General features: G+C 44.2%; 1 protein-coding gene across 2 annotated transcripts in view; it reads left to right on the top strand.

Moving 5' to 3' along the window:
- Positions 1–1,690: 1,690 nt before the first annotated feature.
- TCERG1L (transcription elongation regulator 1 like) overlaps positions 1,691–24,187 on the top strand; it is a 239,138-nt gene continuing 216,641 nt past the window's right edge. For both annotated transcript variants that reach the window (XM_090057211.1, XM_090057212.1), the window contains exons 1-3: positions 1,691–2,115; positions 4,008–4,154; positions 4,961–5,141. In XM_090057211.1, coding sequence (XP_089913337.1) covers positions 1,828–2,115; positions 4,008–4,154; positions 4,961–5,141 — 616 coding nt within the window. In that variant the 5' untranslated portion in view covers positions 1,691–1,827. The remainder of the gene's footprint in view (positions 2,116–4,007; positions 4,155–4,960; positions 5,142–24,187) is intronic.

A 24,187-nucleotide genomic window follows, 5' to 3' on the forward strand; every position in this document is an offset into this window, starting at 1 on the left:
ATATTGGAGTCAGAAGCCGACTGGCCAAGTTTGTCGATGACACCAAACTTTGGGGCAAAGCATCCACGCCAGAAGACAGGTGAATGATCCAGGCTGACCTAGACAGGCTCAGCAAATGGGTGGACGAGAACCTGATGGTGTTTAACACCGATAAATGCAAGGTTCTCCACCTTGGGAGGAAAAACCTGCAGCATCCTTATAGGCTCAGCAGTGCTACGCTGGCTAGCACTACAGAAGAAAGAGACTTGGGGGTCATCATTGACCACAAGATGAACATGAGCCTGCAATGCAATGCTGCGGCTACTACAGTGATGAAAATACTGGCTTGCATCCATAGGTGCTTCTCAAGCAAATCCCAGGAAGTCATTCTCTCCTTGTACTCAGCCTTGGTGAAGCCGCAGCTGGAGTACTTCATCCAGTTTTGGGCTCCACAATTCAAAAAGGATGTAGAGAAGCTTGAGAGGGTGCAGAAGAGAGCCACACGCATGATCAGAGGGCAGGGAAACAGACCTTACGATGACAGGCTGAGAGCCATGGGGCTCTTTAACCTGGAAAAGCGCAGGCTCAGGGGTGATCTGATGGCCACCTATAAGTTTACCAGGGGTGACCACCAGGATTTGGGGGAACATTTGTTCACCAGAGCGCCCCAAGGGATGACGAGGTCGAACGGTCACAAACTCCTACAAGACCGTTTCAGGCTGGACATAAGGAAGAATTTCTTTACTGTCCGAGCCCCCAAGGTCTGGCACAGCCTCCCAGTGGAGGTGGTTCAAGCACCTACATTGAACACCTTCAAGAGCAAACTGGATGCTTATCTTGCTTGGATCCTATGACCCCAGCTGACTTCCTGCCCTTTGGGCAGGGGGCTGGACTCGATGATCTCTTGAGGTCCCTTCCAGCCCTAATGTCTATGAAGCCTATTAGAAATGAACAGGTGTGCTGTGGAATTTTGCCATGGCAATGAGCAACAATAGGTACGAGGAGAGGGAATGCCTTAACCGGTGTGCCAGGGACCATTTTTCTAAGTGTAAGTGTGCCTTGGGCTAGAAAAGGTTGGGAAACACTGATCTAGGCCAGATAGGGTCAGTGATATTTAGTGAAGCTTTAGCTCTGTATTCAGAGGCATAGGCAAAACTGCTTAGAGCCACCTGCCATTGCAAAATTAAGCCTTGCCCTTGGGCAGCCCCAGCGCTGTTTCAGGAAGCTCGCCTGCGAGCAGGGTCCCCTCCCCTGGAGTGACTCCTGCATGTGGCCACACGCCCCGGCTCGCGGCTCAAGCGCACCAAGCTGACGGCTGGTCTTGTGGAAGCTTGCCCCTGTCCCCGCGCCTGCAGGCATGAATGGCGCCTGCTGGGGGCACGGCGCGGGCAGGGGGGCAGGGGGTGCCCCACTCAGGGGCGGGGCGGGGGCCAGGTGGGGGTCGCAGGGCCAGGGCGGCGATGCGCGCAGGGTGTCAGCCCGCGCTGGGGGCAGCAGCGCGCCCCCACCCCCGCCGGGCCCCCGGGGGGCTGGACGTGAGGCGCCCCCGCGGCTGCCCCGCGCGGGGGCTGCCTCCCGCGGCCCGGCCCGAGCCCCCCCCGGCGGGGCGGGGCGGGGCGGCGCCAGGCGGGCGGGGCGGGCCCGGAGGAGGAGCCTGGCGGCAGCCGCCCCCCGCGCCAAGTGGAGTTTCACTCGGCTCCGGGGCCGCCGCCGCTCCAGCAGCCCGAGCGGGGGCACGGATGGGCAGCGCCCCCACGGCGGAGCCGTCCCGCCGCCGCCGCCGCCGCCGGCCCTGCCCTGGCCGCGGGCGCCCCCCGTGCGCGGTGCGAGGCAGCCGGACCATGTAGAATGCTCCCGGGGCCGAGAGGGAAGCGGCAGCCGCCTCTGCTCTGGCCCGGCAATGCGGAGCCCCCCGCTCCCCCCTGGATTTGGATGGTCCCGAGCGCCGCCGGGCTGCTCCGCGTAGGTGGTGTCGGCGCGGGGCCCCCGCCGCTGCTGCTCGCCGCGCCTCACCCTCCCCAGCCCGCGCCCGTGCTCCAGGGCGTGCCCGCCTGGCAGCTCCCCTGCGAGCCTCTGCTGCCCTTGCTGGCCGTGCCCTCGGCGCCGGAGCAGCAGCACCCGCTCCTCGGCGGGCAGGTAAGGCCGGCCCCGCCCCCCGCGGCCCCGCCGGCGCTCGGCCACAACTTTTGCCTCCCGCGCGGCGGGCGCTGTCCGGCGCGGCGCGGTGCTGAACTTCCTGCGCTTCCCCCCGGCCGCACTTCGCAGGGCCCCGAGGGCTCTCCAGCCGGAGCCATTGCTGATTCCGAGCGGGCGGGCGGCGGGGGACGTGCGTGTGTGCGCCTCCGCCTCCGCCTCCAGCTGCGGCTCCCTGAAATGAGGCCGGGACGTGCGCAGGTCCCCGCGCGCCGCGGGGCTCGGCCCTGGCCCTGCTCCTCGGGAAGCAGCCGCTGCCCTTGGGCAGAGCGGGACTGTGAGGCGCAGAGGATGCGGAGCGGTGTCTGTCTGGAATGAATCCTCTGCAAAGAGCCTAGCGCTGGGCTTTGCTGAAGGCTTGCACCGCTCCGTCCAGGCGTATTTGATCCACAAAGAAGCATTTCTTTTCCGGAGCAAATACTTATTATTATTATTATTATTATTATTATTATTATTAAGCATTTGTTCTGAAAGAGCAGACTGGGAATAGCATTTGGTTTACCTAAGGGCCAGATAACGATGTAAGGGTGTTTGGTTCATTCAGCACAAAGCCTGGCTCCAATATCTCTCTTCATGCTTTAAAACAAAGTTGTCTTTCCCTTTTCATGCCAGTCTATTGAAGCAAATATCACATTTATCACCCACCAAGCACCTCTATTTCTCATCCTTTTCAATATTCCCCGAAGCTTCTTGAATATGTAGAGTATGATTTCTTAAAATACATCTGGATGCAGTCGCAACATTTTTTATGTTGTGTCAGGATGCTGCCACTAGAGGTATTTAATGTCTGCAAACTCGATTTTTCCTTAATGTTTAGAACCTGCAAGAATCTTTTTCCCATAGGAGAAGGGATTGGGGGGGGGGCGCCTGCTTCAGACTCTGTTCTTTAAGGCTTTGCTTTTCATCCTTTAAGTCACCCAAATCACTGTACACTTGTGGGGAAAGCAGGTTAGGAGCACAAGGGATGTTCTAACTATGCAGAAAGCAGTTGTAGTAAATGTCTCATTCCAAAACACTAGAACCAACATTAAAAGGTTCAAATTATATGAGTTCATGCATTGTATCTCATGGATGCTTTTCTAAATGTTTCCATTACTGATCCATATTGTAAGGCCACTTTACCTAGTTGGAAATGTTGACTAGAAGGCCTATGTCCTAGAAGTTGTGCTAATTCTGTAGTAGTTTAGCTTAGTGTTAACCATTTTGATTATATTTTAATACAGTTTCTTGAAAAAAAAAACTTTGAGCTTGATCATTCTTAGTTCATTTGAGATGTCTAGCTATGAGTGTCTCTTTGCACTTGCTAGTTTGGAAGGAAAATGAGCAAGAAGGGAAGGCATGTTGTTTTGTGTTTAAAGAAAGAATGCCATCAACTATTTTGAAATGTGAGCACATTTGCTACAATATAAATCCATATAATGGTCCAAATAATTCAAGAGTCAGAAAAATGGCATACTCTGTTTTTCTTTGGCTCTTGAGGAAATAACTCTTGTAGGTTGTTTTTCTCCTTCTATGTAAATTTTATTTTGGAGTGCACAAAAATCTTAATTCATTGCCAATTAGTAATAGTATTAAGTAGGCACTCTGAAAGTCTGAATTTCCTATTTATAGATATCTAAAACAGTTTAGTTTCCCAGTGGCACACAGTACAGAGGGGGCTGATTATAATAATGCCTAAATAGACCAAAACAAAAATTGCTTGATGGATTAAATAGGTAGCATTTGTTTGAAATTCAGTATCTGCCTCTTAAACATTTCTAAATATATGGCTATAACAGTTGATTTATTGTAGAATATTATTAATTGATTTATTTTTAACTTTCTGTTTTTTTAAGTGGATGTTTGGATCCCATTCTCCAGTCATAGGATTTTCCCCTTCTTCTAGTGTGGAATTTGTTCCTATTTTCCCACATGTGTACACATCAACTGTTCCACCTCATGCTGGGAAAAGTTGGATAGATAAGAGGCTACCAAATTGCAAGGTAAGTTTGCCCTTAGTTTGAGATTTACTTGAATATTAAGATGTTACTGTAAACCCAGGAAAAATTATGGTTTCAATAGGTTATGAAGGGATGAGCAAGGTCAGCAATCTGTTAAGCAAATATCCTGAAGAAAAAAAAATGCTATAAAGAATAATCAATAAGCAGGATATTTTTACAGGCATAAATCAGCACTTCTCTGAAAGACCGAAAAGGACTAAACTATCCTTAACATTTACTTGTATTAAATCAAATAAAATAGTTTATTCTTACCACAAAACCATGGCTTTCATTGGTTTTCATATTGAGCTCATGCCACTTCTCTATTACCTGGAGTAAAATACTTTTGTTCAATGGGCTCAGTGGAAGTTTGCCCACAGCTTCAGTTGGGCCAATATTTCATACTAACTATTTTTAACTTTAGTCCTACAATGACACCTCTGTAAACTTGGGCCTGCAAGTAAGAATAAATTAGATCTTTTCTCTTTTTTCCAACACCCCTTTTGAAAAAAAATTAAATAACCAAGTGTAGTAGGATAACTTTGTTCTGGTACTATCTGGAGCCCGATTGACTTGATCTTTTAGTTTGGGATGTTTAATAAGTCTCATATTTTATATTAGGATATGTATTACATCTGTTATTTTAGGGATCAGGTAACAGCCAGCACACAAAATTTACAATCTTACCACATATGCCAGTTCATTATTCAAACTATGTATCCCTCATCTTAGTGTTCAAGATCTTGAGTCCTAATAAATTCAATAATATTATCTTCAACTTGAACTTTTTTCTCATTTATCCTGGGCAGATATATTTAAATAATGCATTTGCTCTGGATTCAGCATGGATACATCCTGAGGAATCAAGAATCTTCCAGGGACATGAGAAACCTCTTTTGATGACAAATCAAGTAGCTATGGCTATATCTAGGCCAGCTACTGCCTCAAGGCCTCTTCCCACAGTGGTGTTAACACCTCAGCCTATACCAGGTTAGTAATAAATAAATAATTATGTACATGTTTTGTACTATTTATTTTTCCTATTGATGTTTTGCTTTAGATGATAGCATCAGAACTACTTTTCTCAAGTAAAACTTGCTCTTGGATCACAAACTTGAAAACGTAGGCCAGAATAAGAAAAATTAACTGTTACTTAACTTTTTAACTTCCACTTTTAATTTACAAAGAAAAAAAAATTAATTATTGAAAATCAGAGTTCAAATTCTTCAGAAACAGGCCAACTCACTCCACTATGAGGGGGCACAGCTATCATTCAAGAAGACTTGGTTTATCTGTATGCAATCTAATGAGATTCCTGAGATAGTTGATGTATAATTTTAACATTAGTTGCCTAATTTTAGATTTTTGATGGGTCCATGTAGGCAGTTTTTAACATGAAGAGTAATTGATCCATCAGCTCATTAAAAATAAGTTATGCAAGACAATATGCATGAAATAAATGTCATTAATCTGCATAACCCAGGTATGTTGCAGCTGCTAGCAGTATAATGTTGCATGTGGTAATTCTCTTTTACAACTGGGAAAGGCCAGAATATATACTGGTCTGAAGACGCATCTTTCCTTTGATTGGTACTTGCTGAACTGACCTGAAATAATGTTTACCACATGAAAACACTAGTAAATAGACAACTAATTACATTTAAAGTACAAATATATTTTCCAAAAGTGAAAACTTCTAAGGGCTTTCCTACTCAAATCAAAGTTAATATTTTTTCAAATAATGGAAAGCAATAGCTGTCACAGATTTCTTTGTTTTGGTATATTTTTTATTTATAAATAGCATTGTGTGCATGTAATTTTCTTGTGTTTTTATCATCTATTTTCTATCAAATTTAACCAGGCATTACTATTTTGGTTAATGTAGGGTTGGAGGTGGGAGGTAGGTCTCTGTTTGTCAGGCTTATTCTCCTAACTGGCATTTAATATTATTCAACACATAGAACAATTCAAGTGATTTCTATAGTTCTATTATAATTTACAATAAGATGCCTTTATTCTTGCTATTGTTAATTATTTATCAAGTCTAGTGTTTTGTTCAGCTTTCTGGTATGAATTATAGTGACCATAAATAAGGATGCTCATAGGCAAAATAATTATGCTATTTATGCTTCTCCAAGTGGATAGCATAGGGAATATTTGAGTTGTATCCGCCAAAAGTATGCATTCTTCAAAGTATCTAGCTAATGGCTGGATGGTCATGGTGATGAATACTTTCTAAAAGCCTGATGAAGGCCAGTTGGAATTAACTCATTGGTTCCTACATCCGTTTGTTGTTTAATAGCTTTGTACTATTACCTGATTTTTCTGACTCTTGTCTGTATGCACCATCAGGTAGTAATATATAAAGGTGACCTAATTCCATAGTTCACATGCAGAAAAAACTTGCAATGCATTCATATTGTATAATAAAAAATAAGAGGGTCAGCATGTGTTCCTTCTTCCAGGAGCAATGGGTGGGATTTTCAAAAGTACCCTCATTGTATCCTTCTGTAGCTTATTTCCATTGGCAAGAATGAGGGAGGGTTGGGAGAGACAGCACATGCCCCCTCAGATTTCTGTACCAATAGCGGGGTGCAGCCTCAGGGCTTGAAGTCAGTGGGAATTTTTCCATTGACACCAGTGGGGTGACAATTTGACCCTTTGTGACTTTTACATTTTAAATCCTCGCATTATTTAATTCCATTCTACCACAGTTTTGAAGCACGTTAGGATTCTATTGACCTTTGGCCTTGCTTTAGCAGTTGTCTCAGCTTTTACAATCCACCAGTGAACTTTTCTCTAAATACCTTTATACATTCCCATATGCTGTTGCTCATGCAGGGTAAAGACACCCTGACATGTCCAGGCAGATTTTATATTTTCTTCCAATTTTCTACCTATAACTCAATATTGTAATCCTAATAAAATTTTGCTTCCTAACCATGTTGATTTGGTAAGGAAGAGCCCTTCACCTCCTTTTTTTTTCCTACTGACTCTATGTTGATAATTACTTGTGAAGAGAAACGATGGGAAGCCCAGGACACCCGCATACATGCATTACAAGGAGACCTCACAAAGAACTCTGCAACCCAGAGCAAGTGAAAATTGGAGAGGACCTTGCCCAGGAGAAGAGAATGAAGCAGAGTTTATGGTTATGAAAGAAGATTAAAGGAGTTGGGATAAATTCATGAAGGAGATAGGATGACAGAAAGGGGAGTTTGGGGTTTTCAGATAGGAGCCATGATGTATAGTGTAGTGTTTGCAGCCTCCAGTATTTCAGTGGAGATGGTTTGTTTTTCACATGTTTCTGGGCTTTTCCGGTTGCAACATGATGCCAAGAAGGAATCTTTTCCCCTTCTGTCTCGTACTGTTGCTACAGATGTCAGACTTTTCTTTTTCCTCTCTGCCTTTCTCAAAAAACATTGGTTGTAGGAAGCAGCCAAGTCTGACGATTTTGACTGGGGTGAGCCAGCTCCCCTGCACTAGGCAGGAAAGACAACTGGGAGTCAGATGACCCCAGCAAGGTGACTGTCCAGTCTCATCTTGAAGATTCCCAGGGTAGGTGATTATACCACCTCTGGAGGGAGTTTATTCCACAGTCTGGACACCCTGACTGTGAAGAATTTTTTCCTAGAGTTAAGCCTGAAACAGTCTTCCAGGAGTTTGTGGCTATTGCTCCTGTTTTCCCCCAAGGATGCCCTGGTGAACAGTTGTTCACCAAGCCCTTGATGTATTCCCCTGATGTAGAGGTAAGCTGGTACCAAGTCTCTTCTAAGCCTTCTCTTTTTTAGGCTGAAGAAGCCCAAGTCCCTCAGCCTTTCCTCATATGGCTTGCCTCGCAAGTCTTTGATCATATGGGTGGTTCTTCTCTGGACTCTCTCAAGCATTCCTATGTCCTTGCCTGAAGTGCAGCACCCAGAACTAGATACAGTACTTCAACTGTGGTCTCCCCAGTCCTGAGTAAAGCAGAAGAATCATTCCCTTGGTTTTACTTGAGATGCATCAGTTGATGCATGCTTGAGTATTGTTTGCCTTGCTGGCTACAGCTTCACACCAATAGCTCGTGTTCATACTATGGTCTATTATTACCCCTAGATCCCTTTCAGTCATGGTGCTAATCAGTTTGGCACCGATGAGCCTGTAAGTACATTGGGGATTGTTCATCCCTAGATGGAGCACTTTACACTTCTTAGTTTTGAACTTCATCTGGTTCCGATCCACCCAATTTGCCAGCCTGTCTGGGTCCACCTATATCTGCAGCCTGTTTTCAAGCTTGGCTATGCTCTCTCATAACTTGGTGTCATCCATGAACTTGGCCAGTGATCTCTTCACCCCCATATCCAAATAATTGATAAAGATGTTGAAAAGCACTGGACCAAGCATGGACCCCTGTGGGGCACCACTGGCCACTTCTCACCAAGATGACACAGATCCATTCATTAGACCTCTCTGGGTTCTACCCCACTTAACTGTCAAGCAGTTAAGCCTGCAATCCTCCAGTTTTCCCTTGAGAACATCATGGCATACCAGATCAAAGGCCTTTTGGAAGTCTAAGTATACAATGTCGACCTTCTCTCTCTTATCCAGGTGGTGAGTTACCTGGTCATAGAAGGAGATGAGGTCAGTAAGACAAGACCGGCCTGCAATGAAGCCATGCTGGCCGTCCTTCAGAATCCTACCTCCTGCAAGCGTATTGTGCATAGGCTCCTTGAAGAATTTTTCCAGGATTTTCCCTGGTATTAAAATTAGGCTAATTGGCCTATAGTTGCCCAGGTCCTCTCTCCTCCCCTTCTTGAAGATGGGCACAACATTGGCCTTCTGCCAGTCTTTAGGGACCTTCCCCAAGTGCCACAAGTTTTGGAAGAGTTTCACCAGAGGTCCCACGATAACTTCAACCAGCTGCTTCAGCGCTCTCGGATGAGGTTCATTCAGCCCTCCTGACTTATAAATGTCTAACTTTTCTAATCAATTATGCACCAGCTCAACATCAACAGTAGGAAGGCAGTCATTCCCACCATGCCCGTTTTGAACCTTATCTGGTATGATTTCCCCCTTAGTCCAGTGAAATACCAAAGCAAAGTAGTCATTCAGGAGTTCAGTTTTCTCCTGAGTGTTGTTAACCAGCTTTCCTGAGCTGTTAAGCAATGGTCCCATGCTTATAGGATCATAGAATCAATGAGTCGGAAGGGACCTAGACAGATCATTTAGTTCGACCCCTTGCCATGGGCAGGAAGGAGCACTGGGGGTGGCAGGGGTCATAAGACCCCAGCCAGGTGCCTATCCAGTCTCCTCTTGAAGATTTCCAGGGAAGGTGAGAGCACCACGTCTCTGGGAAGCCTATTCCAGGCTCTGGCCATCATTACAGTGAAGTAGTTCTTCCTAATATCTATCCTAAACCTGTCCTCTGTCAGCTTGTGGCCATTGTTCCTGGTCACTCCAAGGGGGGCCCTGGTGAACAGACTTTCCCTGAGTCCCTGCTGGTGGCCCCTGATAAAGTTGTAGGCAGCCACAAGATCCCCCCTCAGTCTCCTCTTGCGGAGACTGAAGAGATTCAGGTCCCTCAGCCTCTCCTCATAGGGCTGGCCACGGAGGCCCTCAACCATACGGGTGACCCTCCTCTGGACCCTCTCCAGGTTCTCCACGTTCTTCTTGAACTGCGGCACCCAGAACTGGACACAGTACTCCAGCTGCGGCCTGACCAGCGCTGCAGAGAGAGGGAGCAAGACCTCTCTGGACCTGTTAATGATGCCCCTGTTGTTGCATGACAGGGTGCGGTTGGCTCTGCCTATTGCTTTGTCGCATTGGCGACTCATTCATCCTGGAGTCAATCCTGACTCCAAGATCCCTCTCTGCCTCTGTGCTGCTGAGAGGGTCAGCCCCTAACCTATAACCATAAGGCTGGTTCCCTCTTCCCAGGTGCAGCACCCTGCACTTGTCCTTGTTGAACCGCATCTTGTTCAGATCTGGCCACTTCTCCAACCTATCCAGGTCTACCTGGATACGGTCCCTGCCTGCTGGTGTATTCACTTTACCTCACAGCTTCTATTTGTTTTCCTCCTGTTCCCTATATACCTAAAGAAGGACTTGTTATTGTCCTTGATTCCTGTTGGTAGTTTAAATTCAGTTGCCTTAGCCTTTCTAATTTGCTCCCTACAAGTGTGGGCTGTTGTTGTATAGTCCTCCTTGGGGACTGTCCCAAGCTTCCATTGTTTGTATGCCTCTTTCTTCTTTTTCAAGAGGACCATGACATCCCTATTAAGCCAAGAGGGCTAACCAGCCCTTCTGCTACCTTTCCTCTGCATGGGAATGAACTTCTTTTGTGCTTCGAGGATTGTGTCCTTGAGGAACGACCACTCTTCATGTACTCCTTTCACCTTTGGTCCCTGGTCCCGCAGGGCTTCCCCTACTATTGCTTTGAGCCTGTTGAAATTCACTTTTCTAAAGTTCAGAACTTCAACACTGCTAGCTGATTTGCCTGCCTTGTGACGGACAGTGAATGTGATGGTTTCATGGCTGCTGTTGTCCAGGCTACCTTTTATATTCAAGTCACTCACCAGATCACCTCCTTTGGCAAAGACCAAGTCTAGGAGACCATTACCTCTGGTTGGCCCCCTTCCTGAGTTAGGTAGAACTCTTGGATACAGGTCAGGAAGCAATACGATCAGTCTGACTTAGCCGAATGTTCCTCCCAAGAGATGTCTGGGTAATTGAAGTCGCCCATCATGCCCATGTCCTATGCAGGCACGGCCTCTGCCAGTTCTGAAGAGAACTCCAGATCAAGCTCCTCCCCCTTGTTTGGTGGTCCGTAGTATACACCTACAGTTAGGTCTCTCTCACTGCCCCTCCAACCCCCTCCCCACTGTAGTTTGACCCAGAGTGTTTCGAGCCACTCTTCTTTGGAGCCAGTGTCGGACTCCAAAGAGGTGTACTGCTCCCTCACAGAGACAGCTACACCTTCACCTTTCTTCCCTACCCAGTCCCTTCTATGCAGGGTGTAGCCCTCTATGGCTATGTTCCAATCATATGAGGAATCTAACCAGGTCTCCATAATCCCTATTAGATCATAATACCCACTGGAGAGTAGGAGGGTTAGCTCCTCCTGCTTGTTCCCCATGCTCCAAGCACCTAAGTCCTCCAATTGAGACCTTCAATCTCCTGTCACACTGAGGGAGAACCATTCCCTCAGTTTTTGAAAAAGTGGCTCTCCTATTGTCCCCAACTTTGGAGCTTTCTTGTGCGCTGGTCCCTGGGCATGCTCCAGTCATCGTTTCCCCATCCCTGGTGATCTTTGTTTAAAGCCCTATCTAGAAAATTTGCCATCCTGGTTGAGAACAGAGGTAGATGCCATCCCTTCCCAGGGTCAGACCAGTTGCTTGCCACATTACAGACCCAATGTTCAGATCAGCATGGACTGTGGGGTTTTGTTTTGTTCTTTTTGACTTTCCTCTGCAGTGAGTGAGGTTTTTTTGGAAGGAGGAGGAAAGGGGGGAAAGAAATGGGAGGAGGAGAGAGGGAATTGGTCTTCTTCCTTGAATTTCTCAAGTGCATTTTAACACAGTAGTTGACTTTGCAGTGTCAGGACATTGACAGTGCTCTTGTTCCTCTGCTTTACCTGTGGAAAGTTAGGTTTCTTGTTGTTTTGGGACATTCTGTAGTATATGGTTTAGATAGAGATGATCCTGCCTTGAGCAGGGAGTTGAACTAGACGACCTCTTGAGTTCCCTCCCAGTCCTACTTTTCTATGATGCTATATTCCTATTATTCCTCATTGTTTCTCTTCTTTCTATGAAAAAGAAAAAAGAAAAAAATAAAGAAAAAAATGAAGCTCTGCCAGTTTTTCAACATATTCATTTTCTTCTATATTATCCTTGCCCTTTGCCTTCTACCTATTGTGTATCTTTTAAACTGTTAGCTCTGTTAGAATAAGTTCTCTCTCATCTGTGGTTGTACACAATGGCACTCTAATTTTGATTAGGACACTTGCACACTATAACAATAGAAACCATTGGTACAAGCAACTTCAAAAATTGATAACATACAACTGAGATCACAAGTGTTTCCTAAACTTTCATTCACTGAAGTGCTGGAGCATGTATGCACACAAGAAAGAACCATAAAAAGAGTGGGGGAAAATGACAAGTTCACAGATTGTCTGATCTCTCTAAACATAGCACAAATAGGCTTGAGAGGCTAAAGGTTGTCAATTTTGTTTTCAAAAAGTGTGTTTTCAGTGTTTTCTTTAACTGTGGCTCTCAGCAGAGATTTCTCTCCAACTAAAAAGATGCAAAAATTGTTTTTCAGCAAAAAATTAGTATTTGTTTTCTCACCCTTTCAAGGGCCCCCTCTCCAATTACAATAGCTGCTACATCTTCAAGCTGCCAACTACTGTTACAGAAAGGCTGGGTACATGGCTAGAAGTGTATTGCTGAAACCCTTTTCATCTATAATGTTTTGCCTGCCATTGCAACTGTTCTCTTTTTAAGATTACTTTATATCCGGATAGGCAATCTTTTGCTGGTCTGGGATGTCTTTTGCAACTTGGCCTCCTGCTGTAGGCCACACGTCTTGTAACAGCCAGCTGCCTGTTCTTACCCTCCCCGCTGATCCCAAATCCCTCTGCAGTGACAGTAAGGGCAGACATGGAAGAATAGCAGTGGAGGGAGAGTGCTGTGGAGGCGATAGGTGGCACATTCTATCTCTGTCAGACCAATCCAGTGTGCCAGATCAGACCTTCTTGGGCCAAATCATACCTCTGTACAGGCCAGATCTGGCTCATAAGCTGTAGGATACCAGCCCTGCTGTAGATGCAAAAAAATAAAAATAAGAAAGAAGGAAACAAAGAAAGCATATGGAGGTGGTGATCAGGTGTACAAGTTTGAAACCATAGAAAATGGAAGCTCTAGTTAGATCACAATTGTTTTCCTGATTTAAAAGGGCAAGGGGGAATTTTGTCCGTTTAAGACATGCATTGGATATATACTTAGCAGAAAAGCAGTTCCATGTGGACTTTTTAAAAGATCTATATATTTTTCAACAGCATGATAATTGGCTAAACAGATATGAAGAATGTTATGCCAAGTTCTTCAATTTAGTTGAGGTTTCTAAAGTTTGTATTAAAAAGACAAATGTAAAGAATAATGGTTTGCATTGCTTTCAATGGGAGTTAGGTGCCTATCTCAACTCAGAGTATTTAATAAATCTTACTAAGCACCTCTTTGCATCTTAGGATGCCTACATACCTTTGAAAATCCAGCCCTGAGTTAAGTATTATATTGTGTATAAGTATTTATTATACAATGGAAACCACTGAAATTTATTTGTTGAGACCTTTGAGTGTAAAAGTTCAAGATCAGTAGATACCATAGAATTAATGAATTTCTGCAGCCATGCAGTTTGTTTTGGGCTTTGGAGTAAAAATACACATGGTGTTTCTCTGGTTTTTGTTGCATACAAAGGTATTTGTCAGGTTTTCTCATGCTTTTTGCTATGAGCATCTATTCTCATCGTGATCATATAAATGCAGTTGGCAAGGCTATGCTGACTGAGTCTGATCCAAAACCTCCATGCAATAGATTTTGGATGAGACCCTCTATAATAGAGGTGGGCAAAATGTGGCCCACGGGCCAGATGTGGCCTCCCAGGCCATTCTATCCAGCCCACGGGGCCCTTAAAAAATTTAGAAAATTAATATGCATCTGTCCCCAGCTGCCTGTCATGCAGCCCCTGATGGCTTGCTACAGCTCAGTAAGTGGTGCTCCACCCAAAATAGAATCATAGAATCAGTGAGTCAGAAGGGACCTAGACAGATCATCAAGTCTGACCCCCTGCCACGGGCAGGAATAATTTCCCTGCCCTGCTCTATAACAATCCTGTACTATTGAGACAGTTGCAAAGATGTCTTTTGAGTGACTGCCTGCACTTAAGGTGCCAGTTCAGTATTTTCAGTATTTCTTATATAATCTTTATCATTAGCATAAGAAACAATATAAATATTAAGGGCAATTAATTTATCTGACTGATTCAACTGTAGGTTACATGCCCTAACCACCTTTGCTGACTGCTTCTCAAAAGTTTTCACTTCTGAAGGCAAGAAGCTTTTGTGATATTTCTGATGGACTAGCTGTATAGTTGGGAGAGTTGTTGAAGAAGCTTTTGGGCATCAAATCCCTTTATAGCTAAGAAAGAGCACTTGATTCAGCTTGTCCAACAGCTCTTCTATCTATATATTTGGTCCTTTAAAAGATATCACAAATACTCCTTGCTTCTTATATGAGAAGCATTTCACAAAAACTCCTTGCTTCCTGGACAACTGTGACTACAAAAACACTCCAAGACTACTTCACTTCTAAAGTTATTAGCAGTAGTCTTAGGCCACTTATATTCTCAAAGTACAAGAACCCTAAGAAGCAATAACACAATATGAAGTAGTTGTCCAATAGTTGGAAAATGCCCTCACAAAAGAGAGTACTTTTGCTGGGAATAAGCACTAGCAGGGGCACAAACCCTGGTTTGATGAGGACTGCTCTCAAGCTAAAGATGATTTAAGAGATGCCTTGGAGCAAAACAAGTCTAAAAATGACTGTGTTAATTTCCAATAGATCAAGAAAATTAAAGCAGTCTACCAAATTGAAATATAAGGAAAAAAAACCACAATATCAAATGAGGGTATGGGAGGAACGTGTAGGTGCAGGGAAAAATAATGCTAATCAAAGTTTTTGGCAAATTATAGCCAAAGGGACACAATATTTTAGTGTAATTCCTGATGTGTATATCCCTAAAGATACATGGGTCTTGTTTTTCAAAAACAAGTTTAATAACTTAACTGCTGATAGGGAAGGAAATGGTAGTGTTTTGTTGAAGGAAATGCTACCTGTTAAGCGACAAAGAGATCATTACCTCACATCTGAATCTCAAGCAAGATCATATGTATCCTAACTCAGAAATGGAAAGGCCCCTGGCCTTGATTTTCTCCCCCCCAGAAATCTTCAATTCCTTAACTAGCCATGCCCCATTCTGACCATAATTTTAATATAATTATTTTAGAAGGAATTTATCCAAAGTATTGGAATGAAAACATAAGGGTTCTTGTACATGTGACGAAAATTGCCATTTTGTGTGGCTTAATGGCATCCCACTTTACACATACGTGAGTTTTGAGCAATTTAAATGACTTTGCGTCATCATAAACTAATCCCCATCCCAATGTAGTTTAGTTTAGGATGATGCAACTTGGAACAGTGCAGCCATTAATCTGTCATGTGTACATAGTAATTCACTGAATGACATGTGGTGAGCTCCTTTGTCCATTAGGTATCGCTACAATTTTTGTGTGGTGAGCCCCCTTGTGCACCAAATATCACTACAATTTGCAGGTGTTTGAGTGTAATGAGTGTTTTAGGAGACCCTTGGCAGGCCAGGTGGGAGCCCTGGTGAACGCCAGTGACTGACACCAAAACTTGCAACAATCCCAGAGCATAGCTCTTCTGTGCCCAGAAAAAATCCCCAGACTTTGCCCAACAATAGCTATGAGGAATCCCTGCTCCCCTCAACCCTGCACCTCTAAAGCATCCTTTTTCAGCTGGCTGCAGCATAATTGTCCCCCTAATGCCATTAATTCAGTCACTGGCTTTACATAAACCTAACAAACTGAGTTCTGTGAGTCTGTGTGAGCGTTAAGCATGCTAACTTTATGAATAGCAAGTGAGTTCTGTCAGCGTTCATTCCCTCACCAGCTATGTCTGAACGGCTCAGCAGTTCAGAATATGTCCCTCTGGAAGTGGTGTCTTGGCACCTGGGTCACTGGGTTGTTGTGCCATGCCCTGATAGGGAGCATGTTGGCACCCATCAAGGGCCTAATTCTCAGTACGTGGACATTGGGTAGCCTGTTGCTGTGCCATGGCATACACAGGGCTAAAAGACCTAGTAGAGCTAAAAGACATCTAGAACAAGCATGCCCATAAAATACAAAGTTGCCAGTGGTACAGAGCCCCCCTCCCTGCCTTTACCTTGCCTGGCACCAGAATATCTGATGTCCAAATTTTGCTCTGCAATGGCAGGGTGGGAGGGAGGCAAACCTCCCTTGGCCCTGTCACCTCAAGACATACCAGTTGAATTCATAGCTCCCCAGGGTACCCTGTATTGACCCAAGAGGTTCGAAATTCAGGGGAGAATGGAGCCGACAGGGGTGAATAGGTCTAGGTCCAATTGGACCTTCACCAAAACAAAGTGCCTGGTATGGGTTCTGGGTGACCCTGGGGTCGTGTGCCTAATGCCTCTGTGGCCTGCAGACCAAATGGCACATCTACCTTGATGTTGCCAGGAGAATGAGTGAGCAGGAGCACAATAAGATGGCAGTCTAGCGTCAAGGCAAAGATGCTGTGGGCTGCTTTCCACAGGGATATCACCAAAGCACAGTGGCAGGGCATCTGAATGTGTGACATGGCCTATTACAGATACGTCCAGCTGCTAATGGAGATATTGGATTGCCATGAATGCACAGGGACAGAGGTCTCCAAGGCATCCTCACCTGCTGAGACATCACCAGGGATCTTGGTTTTCCCTGATAAAAAATTGCAAATTCTCTGATAAAGCCCCCATAATCTGTGATTTAAATAAAAGGTCCACCAGCCCTGCTGGTGCCCCTCACTCCCCCCGCCCCCACAGCTCCCTGGCCCTGATGGTGCCCCCTGTCCCCCAGCCCAGCCCTGCCAGAAGGGGCCCCCAGCTGCCAGGGCTATGGGGACAGGGACCCGGGTCAGCCCCCTACCCCTGGCAGGAGGCTGAGGCTGCTGCAGTGGAGCAGAGCATGGAGCTCTGCTCTGCCTTCTCCCTGAGGCAGGGTAGGCTGCCTGCTGCAGCCTTGGGATCCTGTCCCATTGCCCTCCCCCGGGGCATCTGGAGCCCAGCCACTGTGACCTAGCACTGCAGGGAACAATGGAGCTGTGAAGGGATCTCCTTGCCACTTCAAGCTCCATGATTCATGTGTTGGAATTGAAATGTAAGGAACAGGGTTTTTATAATGCCCTATTAAAAAGCCCTACCTATTCAACCCCCTTAGCACAAGCAGGTGGTGCTCTGAGAGAAACAGTAACTGTTGTTTCCTGCATAACAACATGATTTTGAAGAATCCTGATGGAATCTGCAAGGAGAACCAGATGCTGTTGGATGCCCTGGAGGTGTCCAACCAGAGAATGGAGATGCACAATAATTCACAGATACTGCTATTGAGTGCAATGCAAGCTCTGATGGACCTCTTACAAAAGTGGCAACACAGGGTATCAGCTTCTCAGGCCTTGCTATACCAGTCAACAATCTGTGAGCTGGAGTTGGAGAACTGAGAGGAAGCTATGGATCTTGAGGCTGATAGGATTCTGTGGATCAACCTACAGAGCAATGAACACAGGGTCTGAGTCACACAGACAGCTATGACTGGTGGGAGCACATCATACTGTTGACTTGGGATGATCAACAGTGACTTGAGAGCTTCCACATGAACAGGGAGACATTTGTGCACAGTTTCACTGCCATCACTGCACATTGAGCGCCAGGACACTGTCATGTGTCAACCCATCACACCAGAAAAGTGGGTGGCCATGCTCATCATGACACTGGCTACCCCTACCAGCCTCCACTTTGTTGGGAACCAAATCAGCGTGGCTCCCTACACAGCTTGGGTGGCGATATGTGAGGTATGCCAGCTGCTTCGGGACATCATAGCAAACAGCTTCATCTGCCTCAATAACCCTAGGGAAGCTGTGAAGACTTCAGAGCCATGGGATTCCCTAACTGCATGGGTACATTGGACAGCACACACATCCCAGTCCTATCCCCATACCAGGGGAGCCAGTCATTCACCACCAGGAAGGGATTTGCCTCTGTGATCCTCCAGGCCATACTTGATCACTGAAGATGGTTCACTAACATTTATACAGGCTGGGCAGGCAGCACACATAATGTGTGTGTCCTTCAAAATTCATTGCTGCCTGGCATGATGGAGAAAGGACAATATATGCCTGGGGCCCCTGATGCAGTGATCCAGAGTCTTGCTGTGCCCCTGCTTATCATAGCAGAGGCAGCTTACACCCTCCTGCCCTGGCTTATGAAGCCATATGGAGGACAAGTTACTGATTGGCAAAAGGCAGTATTCAACTACTTCCTCAGCAAATTCTGGATGACTGTTGAATGCACCACTGGCCATCTGAAAGTATGGTGGAGGTCACTGAACCACAGGCTCAATGTGGAGCCAGAAAACATTATGTTCATTTTGGCAGTCTGCATGCTCCACAGTATTTGCGAGACCTGGGATGGGAGGTATTCAGTGAGTCCTTGTCTGAAGAAGTACAGGAGGCAGTGGTCAGAGGCATGGGCAGACAGGTCATGGTGTCTCCTATGATCAGCATGCAAATGTTGATCAGGGAGGCAATGTACAAAATTGCCTGGCTGCACCCGTTCTGGCTGGTACAGATGGAAATGGTGTGATTGAACAATGATAAACGCAGTTACTGTTGAGTGTTTCTATAAATAACATTTAAACATTCATTCAACACTTCTGTTTGTCTCATGAGTACATTACCTCTAGTTGGGGGGTGTGGGGGGAGGCTGTGGTGAGGGTGGATGTGGGACCCAAACAGAGGGGTGGTGAGCAATGTCTGGGGATGGAAGGGAAACAATAACCCCCAACAGTGCAGGAATGTGAATGCAGGATTGTGAATGCAGAAGGGGGTGTTCCAGGCAGCTTCCGGGATTGGGACCTCTTGTGAGATAGTGCATGGAGTGCATTGTCGGAGTTCCAGTTAGTGCACCACAACACTCCAATATGTGTGCAATGATAAATATATATATAAGAAATTTACAGGGTGCAGACTTGTGCCCATATTATAAGCGCTCGGAGAATTTCAGCACCCTGTTTGTAGGGCTGATTGTTTGAATGACATAAAAAATATGGATTTATGCACAAAATAAAGTTTACTTGATAACATAGAAATAGGAAAATAAAAAATAAGAATAAAAATTAAGGTAGGAATGAAAAGAATAAGAACAAAATACGAATAAAACTTTAAAAACTATTTTTGTAATTTTTAAAAAAAATTAAGAATATGTGTAAAATACATTTAAAATTAATGAAATTAATCAAATGACACTTAATTAAATTAATTAAATCACACCACTTTTGATCATCTGTACATATTAGTGAGCTGTGAGCTATAGACATCACTGACCTATAGCAGGAAATAGTGGTGTGAGGCTCCCCCTGCTATAATTTTGTATGAAGCTATCAGTGGGGTGGCTTGTTATGTGGCACCCCCTGCAGTCATTTACTGTGAATAGCATACTGAGCATTTTATGAGATTTCAGACTGATGACATGCAAACAATGACAGAAAAATAAAACCCACCCACTCAGCAAATGATGGGGGTTTTCTTATTTCCTCCAGGTGCAACAATACTTCTATTTTATCTTCTGTATACAGGGCCTAGATCCTTTGGTAAGGGAAACAAGTTATGTTTTTTCCTAATGTATTGTAAAGTCTGCCATATAGAGTGTAGTCTTTTTGAGTTTGGTTGTAAGTTGAATATACCTGCTTCTATTCTTACTCTTGTTCCCTTCCTTGTTCACACAAAGGTTAATGAAAACTGAAAGCCTTTCCTGAAAGAATTAGCTATCTTGGGTGATCATTGTCTTCATAACTGGCTCTCTAGTCTAGTGGAATTATTAGGGCTGCCTTGCAAGTCTGTGAGAGTTTAGTTTCCTTTGAAAAGCAACTATTTCTGATGTTTTAGAATATCACCCCTGTTAGAATTACAATTATTTTAATGTTTTGCGACAATTTGGCATTTCTTGTTCTCAAAAGCTATTTACAGGCAATGCTGTCTCTTACAGGTGTTCATTTTTTGTTAGCATGCTCAAGATTTTTCTGTAGAAATTTCAAAGAACAATTATTTCATTCAGCATACTGTATATGAGAGATTGAGCCATAGAAATGTGTTCTCATCTCTTAAAAAATAGAGATTTCGCTGCATAAACTGAAGTCATGAAAAAGATTTTATAAGATATTTCCAAATTCTTGATTGTTGATTATAAGCAATACAAGCAAATGTACAAATAAGCTACAGCAGTGAGGGCCAGCCTTTTTGGCAGGCATGCCACAAATTAACCCTGCATACTTTCTGAGTACCATTCTGATTCCCTTTCCTTGGCTGATTTGCTGCTATGCCTTCTGCTTCCTGCCTTATTTGCAGCTGTGCTGCCTGTCCCCACCCCAGTCTGCTGTGTGCCACATGCAGAAGCTGCTCTTGCCACTTGTGGCACATGTGCTACAAGTTGCCCACACCTGACCCGCAATATGTCTTATGCTGTAGGAGCATAGTGGAAGAGCAATTAAAGCAAAGTATTTTGGTTCCATTTAAGCAGACACTGCTCCCATCTCCTTGGTGCCACTAGCAGCAGAAGCGGTATGGCTTCTAGTTGTTGGAAAGAGGCTGCGTCTAAGTTTTGGGGTATGTGGAGTGGCGGGGGTGGGGAGTGGGACTTAGAGCTCTCTCTCTGCCCCCTCTTCCACCCTGGCCTGAAGAGCAGCCACCTACCTTCCCAGCATGCTTCATGTTTTGTGTGCTGGAAAATCTGTGTGTTTTTGTAATGTAATGTATGTATTTATGTAATACATAAATATATGTTGTGCTTTCCTGCACAGTCAATGCAGAATGTCAGGGAAAACACAGATTTCTTTTATGTGGAGAAAGAATTACAGAGAATAATAAAAACAAAAAGAGGATTTGGGGGGAGGAATAAATCGAAAGGAATGGATTAGGAAAGGGTATAGGTATTTTGGAAAGGATTGAATCCCGCTTGCTAGGAACAGATTAACAAGTAGGAAGTGGAGCCGTCCTGATGCTCCTGATGCTGTTGGAGGACACAGCTCAGAAAGCTGACAAAGGCATAGTTGACAAAGCTCATTTCAAACAATGCTTTTATGTTCTTTGTACATCCCTCCCCCAGAGCATTTGGATTGGAAGGGACCTCAGGGAAGGATCACAATCACTGGCCAGCTACACATGTCAATAGCAAAGCAGTCCTTTCCCCTTCTTCCTTCCCTCTCCTTAGTTTGTATTTCCCTGCAAGCCCGACTTCGAAACTCAAAACTCTTCAAAATTTTAAAAACGTTTTGAGTGCCCTCATTTCATTTCGAAGCCTTGTGTTTCATTTTGGTTTCAGTGTTTCCAGCTCAAAACTCGTCAAAACACCTTTGAAATGAAAGATCCATTGAAATTTTGCATAGCTCTAGTGGTCTATGCATGCTTTTCTGGAGCATGATTTGAGCCATGGGGTCTAATCTGCAGAACTACTGAGCACTCACAGATGCAACTGAAGACCACAGGACCTATGTTTTGAAAATATAGTGGGTTATATAACACTGGGCACATCTATATGTGTACTTTAGTGTGCATTAGTCTACTTTAATGTGCATTAAAGCATCACAGAAAAACCACGTGGTTCTGCTAATGTGCATTAAAATAGGCTAATGCATCTTTTTCTGGTACCTCATGATGGAGGTACTAAATTTAATATGCATTAGCAAAAGCTAATGAATATGAAGATGCACCCTCCATATAATCATTAGAAGGAATATTCAGAGTTATCTAGTTTACCTGCTTCCACATATGCAGGATGTACTATACCTAACACGTCTCAGACAGAAGTCTATTCAGCCTTGTCTTGAAAACTTCCAGTGAGGCTTATTGTGCAACTTCCTGAGGTAGTTTGTTCTATTTTCCTAACAGTTGTTATCCAACATTGAATGTGTCTAATGCAATAGAAATATCATTTTCATTTTATGCTGTTTTTCCCTTATATATTTATGTAATATGAGAGTTATATTTATGATCTTCATACCAACTGCCCTAGCTTTGTTACAGTACCACAGAGAAGTTAGTTCTGTTTGTTTATTTTCTGCAAGACAAATTTCAGAATCTCACAGAGCGATGTTTCATAGTTTCATAGTTGGTAGGGTAGGAAGGGACCTGAGCAGATCATCTAGTCCAACCCCCTGCCATGGCAGGAAAGAGTACTGGGGTCAAACAACCCCAGCAAGGTGTTCGTCTAGCCTCCCTTAAAGACCCCCAGGGTAGAAGCCAGCACCACTTCTCTTGGAAGTTGGTTCCAGATCCTAGCCGCCCTGACAGTGAAGTAGCGTCTAGTCTGAATCTACCCTCTGCCAGCTTGTGACCATTATTTCTAGTCAATCCTTGTAGTGCTTGGGGGGAACAGGGACTCCCCCAATGCCTGCTGGTCCCCTCTGATTTTTAATCTATGTATTGTAAATGTTTTAAGAAAAGGTGGAAAGGGACAAGACTACTATATAATTTCTCTTGCACATAATAAAAATTGATTTTAAAAGACCAAAACAACTAAGACACAAAAGCATGATATTTTCAAACAAAGGCATGCTTGAATATTCATTTGGGAAATCATCCCAGGCAGTTTATTGTTTTATAAATAGTCCTTTCCAAAATTCCAAGCATTAGTGAGATACTAACTATAACTCATAGGCAGATTCGGACCACAAGGCTTTTCCCAGTCTGGATCCAAACCCATCTCCAGTGGCAAAGCAAGTGGTGTTAGCATTGGCAGAACAGTTAACAGAGCCATTGTTCATCCCCCACAACCTCTCCTCTTTCCACCAAAATGTTTGCAACAGGGGTTTGTACCCCAGATTTCACTGGTGAGCTCTGCCCCCAAATTTCTGGGAGCCCTATGGACCAGATCCAGCCCGTGGGACATTTCATTGACACATCTGCTTTAGACAGTACAATGTGTGGTTAACTTTGGTAGCTTTAACTTGAACATCAATTTTACAAAAAGAATGAAAAAGACTACTTTTTTATCTTGTAAATTTGTGCAAGGTTGCTCTGTTGGGACAGATAGTTTGATTGCTTTCTTCCGTGCAATCTCACAGACTTCCACGCCAGTAAGCATTGTTTGCACAAATGATTCAAACTAACACTATTATCTTAGCATGAAAATCGATTACATGAAGTGAACCAAACATGCCTCATTGTGCCATAGACCTTTGTAGTGGAAAATATAAAATCACATTATTGATGTGTCAAGAGAAACTGCACTGAAGAGTAGACAAGATTTTTTTTAACGGGTTTTTAAAAGGTTTTTAAAACCTGGATAGACAAAGCCTTGGCTGAGATGATATAGATGGGGATGGACCTGCTTTAAGTAGGCAGTTGGACTAGATGACTGGCCTCCTGAGGGCCTTTCCAAGCCTAATTTCCTATCATTCTAAGATGGGCCTGTAACATTCTGGAAGATGAGGGAGACGGAGGTAGCCATTAGCTGTGGGATGCATTTGATACTGAGTGGGACAAGCTTCTGTCTTCCTTCTCTTTTGCTAAGACTCTAGTTGACTTTATTTGGGACTGGGATTTAAATTTTCAGTTTTCATCTCTGCAGTCATTGGTAGTGAATAACCTGCCCCATTATGCATTGCAGCAAGTTCAGTCAGTTCATTGAACAATGATAGAGCAGAATTAGAAGCTTTATCTTGCTGATAAAATAAGCAGTAATGAAATAGTTAATTAACTATGCCCTTTTGCTGAAGAAATCTATACTGAATCTCAGTAATGAAAAAGTTGCCATTATATGTAACCTAATTTGGGGCTAGTTATGGCCTGTCCAACTTGTGAACTTCAGAGGGAGTATAAGAAGTATTGCCTTCTTTAAGACATCAAAAAGCATGAGTGAGGCTTCAAAAATCTCTAGATTTGTCCCCTAATATCATAAGATGTTTTTAATCATGTTTTTCAGTCTAAGGTTTTATCTCCCTTCTGCTCTTCTACCACTGTGAGTAATAATTTCAGATTGAAAAGTCAATGTCTAAGGCCCTTTTTGAACATTACAGGTATTGCTTAATAACCCTTGGAATGGGACAGGAGGGTGATTTTGCAGCTGCAGTCATGACTGCAGGGTCATGGATCCCTTCTTCTCATCCCATATGGGGAGGGAGCTAGAAAAGTTGCCCTGAACATAGG

Source organism: Crocodylus siamensis, chromosome 7 (genome assembly GCF_052110815.1).
Source record: "Crocodylus siamensis isolate JL-2025a chromosome 7, ASM5211081v1, whole genome shotgun sequence".
Lineage (NCBI taxonomy): Eukaryota > Metazoa > Chordata > Crocodylia > Crocodylidae > Crocodylus > Crocodylus siamensis.